This window comes from Clupea harengus, chromosome 8 (genome assembly GCF_900700415.2).
Source record: "Clupea harengus chromosome 8, Ch_v2.0.2, whole genome shotgun sequence".
In the NCBI taxonomy this organism is placed as follows: domain Eukaryota; kingdom Metazoa; phylum Chordata; class Actinopteri; order Clupeiformes; family Clupeidae; genus Clupea; species Clupea harengus.
In genome coordinates, this window is record NC_045159.1 from 13,740,624 (window position 1) to 13,756,803 (window position 16,180).

The 16,180-nt window shown below is 42.1% G+C and overlaps 1 protein-coding gene across 2 annotated transcripts in view; it reads right to left on the minus strand.

Moving 5' to 3' along the window:
- Positions 1-9,306: 9,306 nt before the first annotated feature.
- The window catches only part of trpc5a (transient receptor potential cation channel, subfamily C, member 5a), a 35,056-nt gene continuing 28,182 nt past the window's right edge, over positions 9,307-16,180 (minus strand). For both annotated transcript variants that reach the window (XM_012822965.3, XM_031571971.2), the window contains exons 8-11: positions 15,906-16,115; positions 14,284-14,325; positions 11,856-11,945; positions 9,307-11,459 (exon numbers count right to left, since the gene is read on the minus strand). In XM_012822965.3, coding sequence (XP_012678419.1) covers positions 10,644-11,459; positions 11,856-11,945; positions 14,284-14,325; positions 15,906-16,115 — 1,158 coding nt within the window. In that variant the 3' untranslated portion in view covers positions 9,307-10,643. The remainder of the gene's footprint in view (positions 11,460-11,855; positions 11,946-14,283; positions 14,326-15,905; positions 16,116-16,180) is intronic.

Below are 16,180 nucleotides of genomic sequence, written 5' to 3' on the forward strand. Positions count from 1 at the left end.
AAACACAACCTTAAGGATTCGGAGAGGATCTGCAAAGAGGAGTGAACCAAAATCCCTCCTGAGATGTGTGTAAACCTGGTGACCAACTACAAGAAAAGTCTGACGTCTGTGCCTGCCAACAAGGGTTATTCCACCAAGTACTAAGTCATGTTTTGCTAGGGGTTCAAATACTTATTTTCTGCATCAAATGCAAATTAAGTCATAAATGTTATAAAATGCAGTTTTCTAGATTTTTTTTGTTGATATTCTGTTTCTCACTGTTAAAATACACCTACCATTACAATTATAGATCACACATTTCTTTGCAAGTGGCCAAACTTGCGAAATCGGCAGGGGTTCAAATACTTATTTTCCCCACTGTATATATATATATTCTTTTTTTTTTGTGCACGCACAGTTGGTTGGGGAGGACTGTGGTTGTATCCTTTGAAAATGAAAATTCCCAAACTTTAACTATTTTCCACAAATACAATATATACATTTCATCAATATATACATTTCATGTACAGTTATTGAATTAATTGAAATTAAAACATGACAAACTCATGAAGGATTCAAAAGGACTTCCTTATCTTTCCAGTCAGTTAACTTGATGCACAGTTGAAGTTCTGAGGCCTCTTGAATGCAGTGAATGACAATCAGTGCTTCAACTCCATCCGCTGCTGCAGGAACTACTGCTGCTGCTGTTGTTTCTGCAGGATCGGATGTCTCTAACGTGTTTGAGACACTATAGCCTCAGTGTGAGGGACCGGTGCGGTGCGGTCACCCCACGTTATTTTGGGATGTGGTGACTGGACTGGGTGGTGTAGTTGGGAAGAAGGGTGCAGGAGATGGTAGTTGTCTCTCCTCAAAAAGCCTTCTATCATGGAGTGAGTCACCCTTTACATAGGGCAGCCACTTGGTCCAATTTGGACCCCACCATTGACGTGGGGGAGCATGGAACTAACCATTACGGTGGGGGAGTCACAGTTTCTTAAAGGGCAACATCTGTTCTTCTTGCCACGGTGAGAAGGGGGAGATTTCACCTTCTCAAGTCCACTTACAAAGTTCCCGGCCCAATTCTGGCATTAATGAAAGTTTTCTCATCTGTGATTCGTTCTTAACTTAGAACAGAATTTAAGAACACTAAATAGCAGTCGTAAATCAGCCAGATTGGAGTGCGCCCATGTTCTTAAGGGCTGAATTTGTGAGAAATCGTTGGTGATTGCGTTCACATGAATTCTACAGATATCCTCGGATTTAAATAATTATAATTACAATAAATACGAGAATATTTGTATCATTAACAATTACGTTTCACATGTATAGTCATGATTCTACGAGGCATTGTGACATCCTAAAATAAATAAATGCACTACATGAACATTGCAAATGTCAGTGAATAAATAAATAAGCACTAACCTCAATCGCGTGGATATAGCCATAGTGGAATAGAATGGACACATCTACATTCTGCAACAGTACCTCCACCTCTGCACCAGTTTTGTATTCGCCCCCCAGATCTGTGCCTCAAAACAAATCCTGTCTTTGAGCTCTGCAGGCATTTCTTTCGACCTCATAGCTTTGGTTTTTGGTCTGACCTGCATTGTCAGCTGTTAGACCTTATATAGACAGGTGTGTGCCTTGCCAAATCATGTTCAATCAATTGCATTTACCACAGATGGCCTCCAATGAAGGTGTAGAAACATCCCAAAACATGATCAAGGGAAATGGGAGGCACCTGAGTTAAATTTCAAGCGTCATAACAAAGGGTCTGCATATTTATGTCAGTGTGATATTTCCCTTTTAATAAATTTGCTAATTTGTTTTTGCTAATTTGTGTCTTTATGGGATATTAATGAGAGAATAAATTAATATTAATTATTTTAGCATATAGCTGTAACTTGACAAAATGTGAAAAAGTTACGGGGTCTGAAAAACGTTCTGAATCTTGGTCTTACTTAGCTGTTCTGGCTCTTTGGCACAGAAATCTGAAAGTGTATGAGGGTACAGAGTTGTCTCGATAATACACTTAATTTAAAGTTTAGATCCTCTGATTATGTCAACACTCTTTAATTTAGGATGTTATCGAATAGTATGTTCTGTTTAAGGACAGAAATCTGAATCAAATTCAGCCTTGTCTGTCAATAGCCAAAAGAAGACACTGCAGCAGAATTCCCGTTAATTGTATGTACACCGAAGAAAGTTGTGCCACCATAGAATGTGCCACACAGGGCCTAAGTGGAAGCAGCTCATCTTCAGTAGAAGTAGAGACACCATCTATTGACGTAAAAGGAAGTGAATCAGAGCGCCTCTCGTTAAATTCAAAACAGGTAATAGGCTATATGAGTGTCCTGAGTGTATTTATGGGTAAATGACCCCTTGACTGGATACACTTTCCAGTAACAGAGACTCCACTGGTTTAGAAATAGAGGAGGTTGAAGGTCTAACTCAAGGAATTTTAATGAGAATGCTTCACAATTCTTAATTGTCCATCTCTAACAGTGCTGCAGACCATTTTTCAGTCCCTTTGGCATTTTCCCTGCCTGGCCACAGCATGGCACTGTGTGCATACAAAATTATCATCCAGTTGCACAGTTAAATTGTTTTCAGCATTTACAGTTTTTTACGATTGAATATACACTAAAATCAAAAGTATTACACAATTATCCAAACGGTACACTCAAGGAGCAAAACTCTGCCCAGATTTGCACCACTATAAGCACAATGTCAGCCTCACACTCAGTGGCGTAACGTAGTAACGACGGGCCCAGGTGCAAGATATTATGACGTGATTATTCCCTACTTCTGCAACCACGTCTAAAAAAAACCCGCTAATCAATGGTGTTTGTTATCGATATAAATAGTGTTTAATTAATCAACCTTACTTATTTCAGAAGCGATGGGTGTGTACACAATGAACTAAGTCTTGTTTGACTCTCAGCAGGAACATTTCTGACTGAGATAAGTTTGCCTTTTCAAGTGCATATATAGCATTTTACACTGCCGCCTGGTTAAGAACAGTGTGTAATTGAACATAAGCATATCCAAGAAAATTTGACGCTATTCTAAGGTTGGGCCCGTCGAGCGACGCCTGTCGGGCCCCGACACCCCACGGGCCCAGGTGCAGCCGCACCTGCTGCACCCCCTATAGTTACGCCCCTGCTCACACTGTTTGCAAAACAATACACACAGTGATTTGCAAAACACTAAACAAAAAAGTACATTACACACAGAAGTATATCAAGCAGTGGCGGTGCGTCAATACAGGGCGCAAGGGCGCCGCTCCTCCTAAAATTTTGAAATGGAAAAAAAAAAAAAAAACATTATATACCAAACAATTAAAATAAGAAATGTACTGTGTTAACGCGATGAATGTGTGTGGGAGACCGTAAGCCCCTGTCAACAACCACTTAAATGTGACCAAATATAATATATTGCCATTCGTTATCATTGAGATAAGCCCCTCCTCCCTGGAGGGGCGCCGGCCAAATGGAAGTCAATGGGAGCTCTCATACTTTTCTGAAACATTTGAGCAAGGACAGCTTCTCATTGGCGGATGAAAGTTCGATCCTGGGGCGCAAAATTTTGCGCCCCAACCAATGACATTATGTGAACGCGACTGGACTATTCGTCGAATCAGAGACCTTTATCATTCCCTCACATCCCATATAAATCTCACGTATCTATGTGAGCAACATAGCTAGCAGAGACTTTGATTCTGTGAGTATGGCGACTGACAACTCTGTGGTATCTCTTTGTGAAACACCTTTCAATCGACGATCAGATGTCGATAAGAAGAGACTGAAAGACATGGGACCCGAACTTCCGGATTTAAAAATGCAGCAGCAGAGCATCGACCGCGGGAGGACGTACACCCGTAACTTCTCCTCAAGCCTGTATGCTAACCGGAGCTGGTTAGCTGGTTGTTCAGTGAGTGATGCGTTTTTTTTGTTTCCCCTGCCTGTTGTTCTAAAGTCCTGGGACTGAAACAATCTGGACTGCAACGGGGATGAGGGATCTAAAGCACTTCAACGATAAATGTAAGAAGCACGAATCTTGCCGCAGCCATCTAACTAACAGCCTGAAGCTAAGCCTCTTTGGAAGACTGAGTATAGCAGAGCAGTTCGACTAAGGGTACCGAATTGGCATTCGAAAACACAATGAAGAAGTAAGGAAAAACAGACAAATTCTCTCAAGAATAATAGACTGTGTGAAGTTCTGTGGTGCATTTGAGTTGGCCCTGCGTGGTCATGATGAGAGCGAGAACTCGGATAACCCAGGGATATTCCGTGGCTTGGTGGACGTCGTTGCCTCACTTGACAGTGCACTGAAAGAGCATCTCGAGAGCGCGACTGTGTTTAAGGGAACATCCAAAACAGTCCAGAATGAACTTCTTGACTGTATGCTGGCTGTTGTGAGGGAAAAGTTAGTGAGATTTGCCAACTTGAAAGAAAGGAGGGCTACATTTCTTTACAAGTAGTGGGGCCTACTCTTGTCGAACACCCAATGTAAAATGTGATGTCTCTTTCTGAATCTCTTGTGCTCTAAACCTCTCATGTGAGGGTGTGGGCACCTGTTTTATTCTGTAAACCTCTGAAACCATTCTGCTCTGAACCTCTCATGCCCAAAGTTACAGTTTGTTGATGGTTATTATTGGATAGTGTTGAGCACTGTGTGTTCTTGAAATAAAGCTCTTTTCTTATTGTGGAGTGCTATTTTAACCGCGCCGCCCAACTGCGCCCCCCCCCCCCAAAAAAAAAAATCACCAGCCGCCACTGATATCAAGATGTCACTTCCTTACAATTTCAAAGCACTGACTGTCAAATTACCACACCTATGTGCCAATTGGTTAAACACAGCCGTCAGGTGCGCAAACACAAGATTGCTTACCGTAATTTCCGGACTATAAGCCGCTACTTTTTTCCCACGCTTTGAACCTCGCGGCTTAAACAATGACGCGGCTAATTTATGGATTATGATACCTGTGACTGTATACGGTGGCTTTGTGTTTACGGTGGCTTTGAGGAGCTAGGATGCTAGCATGGATGCAGCCGCATGGATGCTTAGCTCCACGCGATTTCTCAGTATCTCTCAATAACTTAACTAAAAACTCAAAACACTTTAGAAAATAAAATAAAAGTTTACAACAATACAAATCCAGTCTTTTCAAGTTCTTTAGCTCACTGGTTTCAAACTAGCGTCTTTCTTCTATCTCGCTGTCTTCAATCTAACATTCTACCTGAACAGGAAGAACTACCTTATTTCTGATTGACTCTTACAACTGTGCTCTCTTAAAGCAACAGTGCACTTATCGTAACTGGCAAAATTACTTTTGATATTCATTTTAGCCTGTGTAAAGTTAATTTGTTTCAATGTACCGGTAGGCACCTGCGGCTTATAGACATGTGCGGCTTATTTATGTTCAAAATAATAATTGTAAAAAAATTCAGTGGGTGCGGCTTATATTCAGGTGCGCTCAATAGTCTGGAAATGACGGTAATTGTAGACACACCAATCAGGTTTAAGCACTATAAAAATGCAGCAGGTGAGTTCACCTATCTTCAACCAAAATGGAAGGAAGGAGTAGAATGAGGGTAAAAGGGGGAAGAGGCAGAGGCAGTGCCAGAGGCCGTGCCAGAGGCCGAGGTGGAGGTAGAGGAAGAGGAAGACCTGAAGCAGGAAGAGGATCAAATTTAACCAATGAAATTCGCGCAACTCTTGTGGACCATGTTGTGAACCATGGATTGACGCTGAGGGAGGCTGGACTGAGAGTTCAGCCAAATCTCAGCAGATACACAGTGGCATCTGTCATTAGGACATTTAGACAAAAAAAATGATCTGTTTACAGCTGCTTATTGTATGCACCATATCAGCACTTTTGATACCCCTTCCTGTGACATTTTACAGTAGGTTACATGTATTTTGTTCTACATAGGATTGAGGGTCGAGAACGACAAGGAGGAAGGGCGCCCATTGTTACACAACAGCAAGAGAGAGAGATTGTAAACATGGTTTTGGCCAATAATGCGATAAGGCTCCGAGAAATCCAAGCCAACATTATTGGAGACCATGCCATTTTCCATAATGTGAATCAGGTCTCTCTGTCCACACTAGCACGCATCCTGAACAAACATCAGGTGCAGATGAAACAGATATATCGAGTGCCTTTTGAACGGAACTCAGAGAGGGTCAAACAGCTGCGGCATGAGTATGTGGAGGTATGTATTGTTCACTTTAGCACTCTGATGTTCCATAATGCACACATAACCTTTTTACATGTAAATGTACTGTATACTAAATCTATACACAATCTTGTCTTTCACTGTATTTCAGACAGTTTTACAAATGGATGCTGAGGCAATCCCTCATGAATTTAAATATATTGATGAGGCAGGGTTCAACCTCTCAAAAGTAAGAAGGAGAGGCAGAAACATAATTGGCCACAGGGCTATAATCAGTGTCCCAGGGCAACGTGACGGTAACCTCACCCTTTGCGCTGCCATTACCCAGAATGGGGTCCTCCTCCGTCATGCCAATATGGGTCCATACAGTACACCTCACATCTTCACATTTTTGGACAGATTGTACAACATCACAGCCGTTAACAACATGCATCAGATGCAATACATTGTTATCTGGGACAATGTATCATTCCAACACTCTGCTCTGGTCCAGAACTGGTTTCAGCACCATCCGCATTTCACAATCCTATACCTGCCACCATACTCTCCATTTCTGAACCCAATTGAGGAGTTTTCTCGGCATGGCGGTGGAGGGTTTATGATCTCCAGCCCCAGGCTCAGGCACCCCTCATTCAGGCTATGGAGGAGGCCTGTGACCAAATTGAACACGCAGCCATACAAGGATGCATTCGGCATTCAAGAAGATTCTTCCCTCGCTGTCTTGCGAATGACGATATTGCCTGTGATGTCGATGAAATTCTCTGGCCAGATCCAGCTAGGCGAAGAGACAACGTGTAGCATTTTCTGTACTGTACTTTCAGCTTTTTTAGATATTTATTTTCTGGGATATGTTTTTTTGTTTTTGTTGAGAATCTCATGTTGACATGTTGACTAATTTGAGTATATGGAGAAAAATAAATAGTATTTTCATCACTCTGCAGCATTGGTCTTGTGTGGTGTCTAATGTATACAAGTGTGTGTTTAGTGTTTTGCATCTCACTGTGTGTATTGTTTTGCAAAAAGTGTTTATAGTGGTGCAAATGTGGGCGATGTTTTGCACTTTCTCTGTGTACTTCACTTACACTACTCTAATCACTGAGAAGTAGAATTGCTAAAAGTGTTTTAGGTTTTCAACAGCAGTGTGTATCTGGTACAAACGGAATTAAGTCATATGCAACGTGTGTGTTTCATATGGTAACAAAATATGGTTTTGATAAATTAGTGTATAGTTTTTACAAGAGTGTTTAATTTTGCAAAGGATCTGAGGTGTTTTGCTAATTGTGGTTGTGCTAATTGTGTGTACTGGTTTGAAAAACAACAAAACCATCAAAATCGTGTTTAAGCAATCGAGAAAAACTGTAAAACATCCAAGTGACAATGCTAGACCAGGCCCCTTTTACATTTACATTTTAGCCAAAATAGCGCAAAAGCCATTCTATTTACTCATATCCAGACTGCCAGACGGTGTCATACTGACTGTGTGGAAGACATCTGCCAAAGGATCTTATAAACTCTTAATATTCACAATGATTAGCAGGAAAACAGTGTTATATCAAACATTATCAGTAGACACACATCTGTAAGTACTCAGAATGTGCAGCCATCAGTATTACTTAGAAATATTTCTGACTGGGGGAGCTGTGGCGCAAGCGGCAGCATCCCCGACCACAAATGGGTCTGAACGCCCACGGGGACCTGTGTTAGAGTCCAACTTGCGGTCATTTCCCGATCCCACTCCCAATCTCTCTCCATCTCATGTCCTGTCTCTCTTCGCTGTCCTGTCTGATTAAAGGCAAAAAAAAAGCGTAAAAAGAATCTTATAAAATAAATGAGAATGCTTCACAATTCTTAATTGTCCATCTCTAACAGTGCTGCTGACCTATTGTACTTAGTTGCAAGTATGTTCAAAAACTGGCCAGGAGGTTTGGCACTTTCCCTGCCTGGCCACAGCATGGCACTGTGTGCATACAAAATTATCATCCAGATGCACAGTGTTACAGTGAAGTTGGCCTACATTTTTTTCAGCATTTAAAACATCCAAGTGACAATGCTAGACCAAGTCCCCTTTTTAATATTACATTTTAGCTGTTGTTAGAATTGGACAAAATAGGTATACAGAATGGCGCGAAAGCAAAACTTTCCCAACCCAGGAGAACAATGTTTATGCAACCATGATTCAATGATTGGCTGAACTACCAGACTGTCAGATAATGTTTTATCTACTTTGTGGAAGAGGTGTCTATTTATGTCTTCCCTCTGGGACACTGTGTTTCAAAGCTCGTTACCTTACACTCCATGGATTGGTTATGCAGCCCACTGCACATCATATTGTCTCAGTTTCATGATGATCCAGGTGACCAGGGCCTCTGGTGGTCCCCTGCCAGACATAGAGCTGTGGCCATATTCAAAACCAGAATTCTATTTCCTCCTATCCAGACTGCCAGACGGTGTCATACTGACTGTGTGGAAGACATCCGCCAAAGGATCTTATAAACTCTTATTATTCACAATGATTAGCAGGAAAACAGTGTCATATCAAACATTATCAGTATGTTTCTGACTGGGGGAGCTGTGGCCCCGACCACGAATGGGTCTGAACGCCCACTGGGACCTGGGTTATTGTCCAACTCGCGGTCATTTTCCGATCCCACTCCCAATCTTTCTCCAGCTCATTTCCTGTCTCTCTGTGCTGTCCTGTCTGATTAAAGGCAAAAAAAAGCCTAAAATAAATCTTAAAAATAAAACAAATAATGTTTCTGACTGGAAACCTGTAGACTCTTTTCAGCTGTCAGAAAAAAACATGTAGGCCACTTATATTCTAAATGTTGTTTTCAGGCATTCAACCGGAACACAGCACTCCTAATATTGTTTGAGGGGAAAAAATATGGTTCACTGTAACACAGCTACTGTAAGCCAATACTGTTCTTTTTACCGTCCAATGTCAAATCTTATCCACCCCTGATTCATCAGTCCCTGACCTTCTTCCATGTTCAACCTCTTCTTGAAAGACAGCCCATGAGGTCAACAACCCACCGGTACATTTTCACGTGTCTCGTTCTCCACTACTCATATTCACCGACCAACCAGCACACATCACCTGTCTCACAGGATTCATAAAATAAAAAGACCATGTACCGCCTTGCTCTTTCTGGAGAGATACATAATTGAAGACATAACTTTTATTTCATATTATCAGTAGTAATGGGCGATTTTAAATATGTATACCTTGAGCTAAAGGCATGAACAGCTTAATTTCTAGTCTCGGGGAACTGCAGCAAAGTATTCCTGGTCAAATAGACAACCTCACAGTCTTTACAATATGATACTGATTTATTATTTAATTCAAGAGACAAATGTCACATTGATCTGAAACGAAAGGGATGCCATAAAAATTTGAATTTCAGTCTTAAGTCAAATCAAGGTATAAAATTCCAAACTCATTCATATACTGAGGAATACCATGCTTCTTGGTGTATAACAAAAATCATGTTTGTCATCCCAGGAAAAAATATAGAAAAATAAAAATTGTATTACAAAACATAATGGTAATTTCTTCGCTTTCCAAAATAAATGAGTAAAGACCAATTATTTGAAATGGTAAACATGTTAACTCAATGATTTTTATATGGGGAAGACTTTAGATGTATTTTTTAAGGGTAGAAATTTCATTTTCATTCAGGTCTTTTTAAACACAATGCAAGACAAAGAGAGATAATGAATAGTTATGAGGATCTTATTCTAATTACCTGCATTACCTGATGACAGTACAATTAAAAACGTCTCAGTCTAGGCTTCCCTGAGGCACCTCTCTTAATACAGCCTCACTGGCAATTTTTACCTACAGAATCCAATACTGAATATCATAACTAAACTGTACTCCAATCGTCACCTAGTCACATTTTCTCAAAGTCATCCAACAATCTTGTCAGTCAAAATTAAAGAAAAAGCAGACGTTGCACATATCAATGGACGTGATAGCTGTATGAATTGCGCCATGCTGGGTTTGACATTAAATGTGGAGTTTTGGCACAGTCAGTCAGAAGAATTAGCTTCCAGACTTTCTGGATTCATTCTCTGTCGCTCATCCATCATATTCTACCAACATCTCAATCAGTTTAAGCCTGCCATGAAGGAATTTGCACTGAAATGACAAAATCAAAAATACAATGAGGGCAGAAATATGCACCAATATTGCCATAAACTAAGCTTGCTTTTTCCAATAAATACAGTATGTTAAAGTCTAATTATTTGCCAGTAATATCTTGCAGATAGAGTAAATGTATTTCTCTCAGTTTTCCCATTCTCAACAAGTAAAGTCTTTTTTAGGGGCTACAGAACACCTGTTATAAGAGTATAATAATGTCCCTTTAGTGCCTCTGCAGCCAGTCAAGCCAAGTGTTTCTATGTTTTCCAGTCCTGGACTTAGGAGTGCATGCCCATGCTTTATGTTGTAAAAAAAAGATCTGCCAGAGCGAGGCCTCAGAGCTGGGTGGTTACAGACTCCTCCTGATCCCCTGTCCAGCTAATGGACCCCAGGCTGTCGCAGGGCCCCACCCAGCCCTCGTACATGTCCTCGCTGGAGCTGAGCAGGCGCGAGCTGGATGCCGTGATGCTGGAAGCACAATGCAGAGGGCCCAGGGCCAAGGGCTGCCCCGCGACGGGCAGTAGCAGCGCGCCGTCCCGCCCATTGGACTGCCTCTGCTGCCGCTGCTGCTGCAGAGACACGTGATGCGCGTCAGCGTGCGCCCCCATCTCGTCCAGACGCAGCCCCCCCAGTTGGTGGAGGTGCATCTCGCTGCGCGTGACTTGCGGGTCCGAGGGCATGCGGAGGTCCACCCCATCCGAGATGCTGTAGGCGGACCGCGAGGAGCTGGCAGGCTCAGGCAGGTGGCCGTTCATGCGGGAAAACAGCAGGCCCAGCCGCCGCAGCGAGTCCTTCTTGGAGCGGGAGAAGCGCTGTAGGCGCCCGCCATTGCGTATGAATGAGGACGAGGACGTGAACTTGCGCAGCCCGTTGCTCTTTGGTTTTTTGTCGTTCGCCGCCACATCACCGTCTCTCGAACCTGACATGGAGCGGAATAGTGCCGACACGCCGAACTCCGAGTCCCGGGACCTCTTGTCAGAGGAGAGGCTGAAGGAGACCCCCTTGGGGTTTTTGGTTTTGAGGTCTTCGGCCAGGTCGTCATCCTGCTGCGTGGCCTCACTACTGGAGGAGTAGGTGCGGCGGGGCGGCTTGCGGTTGCCCAGCAGATCCAGAACCTCATAGCGGAAGCTGGAGATGTCCTGCTTCAACTCCTGTCAAGGGGAACAGAAGGATAGAGATCAATAAAATTTGTTTCACATTTCTCTGTAAATACAGTATGCAGAGATTCACAATTCTCTGCATCACTGATCCTAAATGATTCAGAGGAAATCCAAATCAGTGAAATAGTCAATTCAATTTAATGAATTTCATTATGAAATAATTTAATTTAATTTAATTGTGTCCAAGCACCCTTGATGACAATGACACATTAGTTGGCCGGGGACCGAGTCTTCTCAAATTGAAATGTAAATATGCTGGCAAACTCATGACTATCACTTATGAACAGTGTAGACAAAACATTGTAGATTAGGAAACTCTGAGTAAATAAAAAAAAAATTCCAAATAATGAGCTTCAGATTTTGAACAGGACGTCATCTGCAACTCACTTTGAAGTTTTCCTCTGTCAGGCCTTCATCCGTCTTTGCACTGCGGATCATTGCTGCAACATACCTCTTCACCAGGCTCCTAATTACCTCCTGCATTTCAGAGAGAGAGAAGAGTTGATTTTACATTTGCACTTCCCCCAAACCACTCTATAAAACACTTTATCATCATTACTATGAATATTATTATTATTATTATTATTTCCTCTTTACCTTTATATTGACTCATTTATTGACATGGGGAGAAAGCATTTGAGACACCCATGAGGGATCAGGCTCTCATTTATATGAGCGCATTTCTCCATTTCAATTCGATCAGGAACAACTAGCATATTTATGACATATGTGATTGCTAGAGGTGGAAATCTGGACATGCATATATTTGCATTAATTTGCATGTTTAGCACAACACAAGCTGTGGTACTGCTCTAGTACATTATATTTAAGACTTTCTGAAGAATGGAAGAAAAATGGTCTGTGTGCTCCGGAGAGGAAACAGCTTTTCAGCACAACATGAGCTGTGGTACTGCTCCACTGTATTATATTTAAGACATCCTGAAGAATGGAAGAAAAATGGTCTGTGTGCTCTGGAGAGGGAACAACTTCGACACACTCACACACTTTTGATTCACTGCACTTTTTCTGTTCAGTGTGTGGTGGTTTTTCACTACATAAAATAAATGAATGGTGCTGCATCTATCAACCCATCACTAAAACTGTCATACATTCCCCAGTCCATCATACATTGTCCAGCTGGTGCATCTATACGCACAGTGATGCCTTTGTCTTTCTGAGTGCCACCATCCTATCATCCATCTGCCTATGCAGAACCTAAGGATCTGTGTACCAACAGCTCAGCTCTCTGCTGCGTCTTTCCTCTGCCCTGCAGCATGTGCATCAACCCACCAGTACAGGCACTCGCAACAGCAGTAGCTTATTATTTATTTATTTATTTATTTCTGATGATGCCTGTTCATTATCGGGCATACGGCTGTTAGCTGGTGCTGTGCTGGTGTCCAAATGTCCAAAGCACATTAGCAATCAGTAGGGGAGCTCAGGCAGCACAAAGCCCAGTCTGGGGAGGGGGAGGTGGATGAGGAGGAGGAGGAGGAGGGATGCTAGTGAAGACAGGCCAAGCCACAATTAGCATGATGGGCAAACGAGCGGTAAGCCAACGGTCAGGCTGTTTTGCGATGGGAAACGGGATTAACAGCTCTAGCTTCCCTGACATACACACCAGTGACAAGGACATGGGAGAAATTTTTCATTTATATTATTTTTTCTTCTCTATTTTCCAGATTCACTCTCTTGACAGCTTCTGAATGAGCAATACAATTACACTAAAAAAAGACATCTTTCCTAAACAAATTACTGCATGACATGAAGTAGCTGTCTGGTGCTTTTCATCTTTTAAACGTTCATGAATGCAAACATACCAAACCATGCCTCAGTATGGAAACCAATACACATTTTAAGAATATAATCAGAGAGTTAAAAATTCCATATTGCATTGGGCAGAAACCAGCTGTATGTTGTAGATATCCCTATAGTGAACCTATAGTTGTTGTAGCTGCATTTCAGTGTCTCCTGCTAGCCTGGCTTCACCCATCTAGCCTGTCTTTACCCATCGATTGCTACCAGCTCACTGGTATAAAGGCATTGCTGGGATTATAGTCTGAGCACTATTTGCAAGCCCTCTTCAACAGCCATGCCGAGGGAAACCAATCAGCAACCAGTGAAGGGAGTGGGTCAAGTGGACTCGATGATGTCCAAAACAAGCTGTGAAATCAGTCGCCTTACTGCAGAGTTTCCCTTCAAACCAGTGACAGCTGAGAATGTATGTTGTTATGTATTAAGAATTGTGACAGACAAATATCTCAAATGGAAATGGGCTAGAGCAGAGAGATTGTATCTCAAAGCTGAACTACGCTATTCGGCCACACTGAGATCGGTAAACCTCGCTACCTGTACTAAACCTCTCCCCAATATGTCAGACAACTTTGTTTAAGCACTTTTGAAGGGAATATTATCAATTTTAGCTATGGTTAAAATAAGTGTAGCCAGTAGTATTAGCCTTGCTAAAATTAGGCTAGCTATATCCTTGCTAGTTTTCTGCAGTGTAACTTGGCTAGCTGGCTGTGTGAAAATCTCATTGTCAGTAACAATGTAAAATTCCTCCTATGTGTAATAAATCTGGAGTTATAAAGGCTGATTACTATACAGCTAGGTTAGAACCGTGAACTGTTCTTTCCTGAAAATGTGGTGTACACGACGTGTGTCATGTGCAAGTGTCACCACTCGAGGCTGATCCAATCTCTATAAATTAAAAAAGTTTGGCCATACGGTATCAACGAAGTGACTAGTTATACAGGCTATGTCCCTATGACAGGCTCCCATAATCTTTTGGTGCTATTCTGAAAGCGTGCCTTACCTGGTAGTGCTGGTTCTGAATAAGGTTGTCAGCATGACGCTCCTGAAATCACAGAGAGCAAAATCATTATTTACCTCTGGAACTGCAAAAATAATAATTACATAAGCATTCAAGAAGAACAATTCAGAACAATTCAGAACAGGTATACATGTATGCACACTTTTAATTTTTGTTTACTGTTATATGTTTGGTGTGGAATGTAAGATCATGGACTAATCCATCCTATTCAATTTACAGTCCTTTATATTTAAAGTTACTTTTTACCATGACAAATTCACAGTCTCACTGATATTACTGTAAATGGAAACTTCTGTAGGCCAAATTAATAATAGATATGACATCTTGTTCTAGAGTTACTTGAGTGAAGTACCAATCAATAAAATCCCTCGATCAAACTTCTGCTGTGGGGATTTGCACAGCTTGGGGTGGTGATGCCGGTGGTGTAACAGCCTGTGAGTTCTGCAGGTTTAGCTCGGATTTCAGAAAGTGAGAATGAGGTGCCTTATGTAATCGCTCTCATCCCAAACCATCTCATCTGTTCTGTACTATGTGTGTATTTGTGTGTGTGTGTGTGTGTGTGTGTTGTGTGTGTGTGTGTCTACTGAATGTGTGGGTGAACGTGGGTGACTACGCTTGCAGGAGAGAGTAGTGAAACAGTCGATCCCTTGCTCAAAGAGGAGAGAAGTTCATCTGATGGAGGGATGTCAGGGGAATCGGTATGGTTGAAGCGCCGGTTGCCTAGCAACATGTGGCGGGCTACTGCAACTCGGAGCTGGACAGCCCAGGGTTCTCATACCATATGCGTTGGGGAAAAACTGTTAAAAATGTGTGGTCGACTCGGCACCACGCTCCACTGCTCCCTGCAGTGGTTTGAACTGATGCATACAATGTCTGCAGCTGTGGCTAGCAATTTAATATGGTTCCCGCCTTGTAGCTCTACCCAAATACTTGCCCGCCTGAATGTAATGATTGGCTTGTAAAACCAGATTTAATGCAAACAAGCACAGAGGTCTCAAAAACAGTGTGTGAGCAGATTACTAATATGAATATTATATAGACATATTACTGTTCCATTTCATTCTCTAAACAACAGAAGCACCGATGGTGAGTTTACAGCAGAACACACTTATTATTAGACACAGACAGAAAATTGACGGCAGCAGTAATTAAAATGTCTGCTCCATGCAATGCAATTCTGGGCTTATCTGGAAAACGAAACTGAAAAGTGACTTTGACAAGACAGGAAGAAACAAAATCATTTTGCCAAGCTTTAGCACTGTCATTAAAAGTGTGCATTAGCAAAGATGGGTTAGACCAACCTTACATACCCATAAGCCTGTACAAACGATGTGGGCTAAGGATACATTTACAAAATGTGGGGTTGTGTAATGACTGCCGTAACTAAGCGAGAGCTGGGTTCGAAATATTATTCTCTTTATTATTTAATAATGGCCAATACACAATGGTGCTTTTGGTAAATGAACCCTAGATCCATTGCATAATTGGTTACCATCGAGTGAGAATAATAATATAAAAGCGTCTGCTAAATGCTAAAATACTGAAGTGTTTAATTAAGTTAAACGTGTATGTTTTGTCTGGGCGTTCGTGGTAGGGTTTCCCACCGTGAATTCCTTGAAGTTTTCATGCTTCTTATGGTCCTCTGGGCTGGGCTGTCCCTTCGCACACAGCTTGCTGTGCACCCACACACAGAGGTACCACACCGATTTAGGGCTGGCGATGATGTTGAAGGGGGGAGGCAGCGTGGCGCCCTCGTCGAAGTAGCTCATCCACAGCTTCGTCCGAGCAAACTTCCACTCAATGTCAGCGTGGTCCTGCACGTGGGAGTATGGCAAAGAGTTAAGATGGAGGACACATTCAAATTAAATATGGTATGACA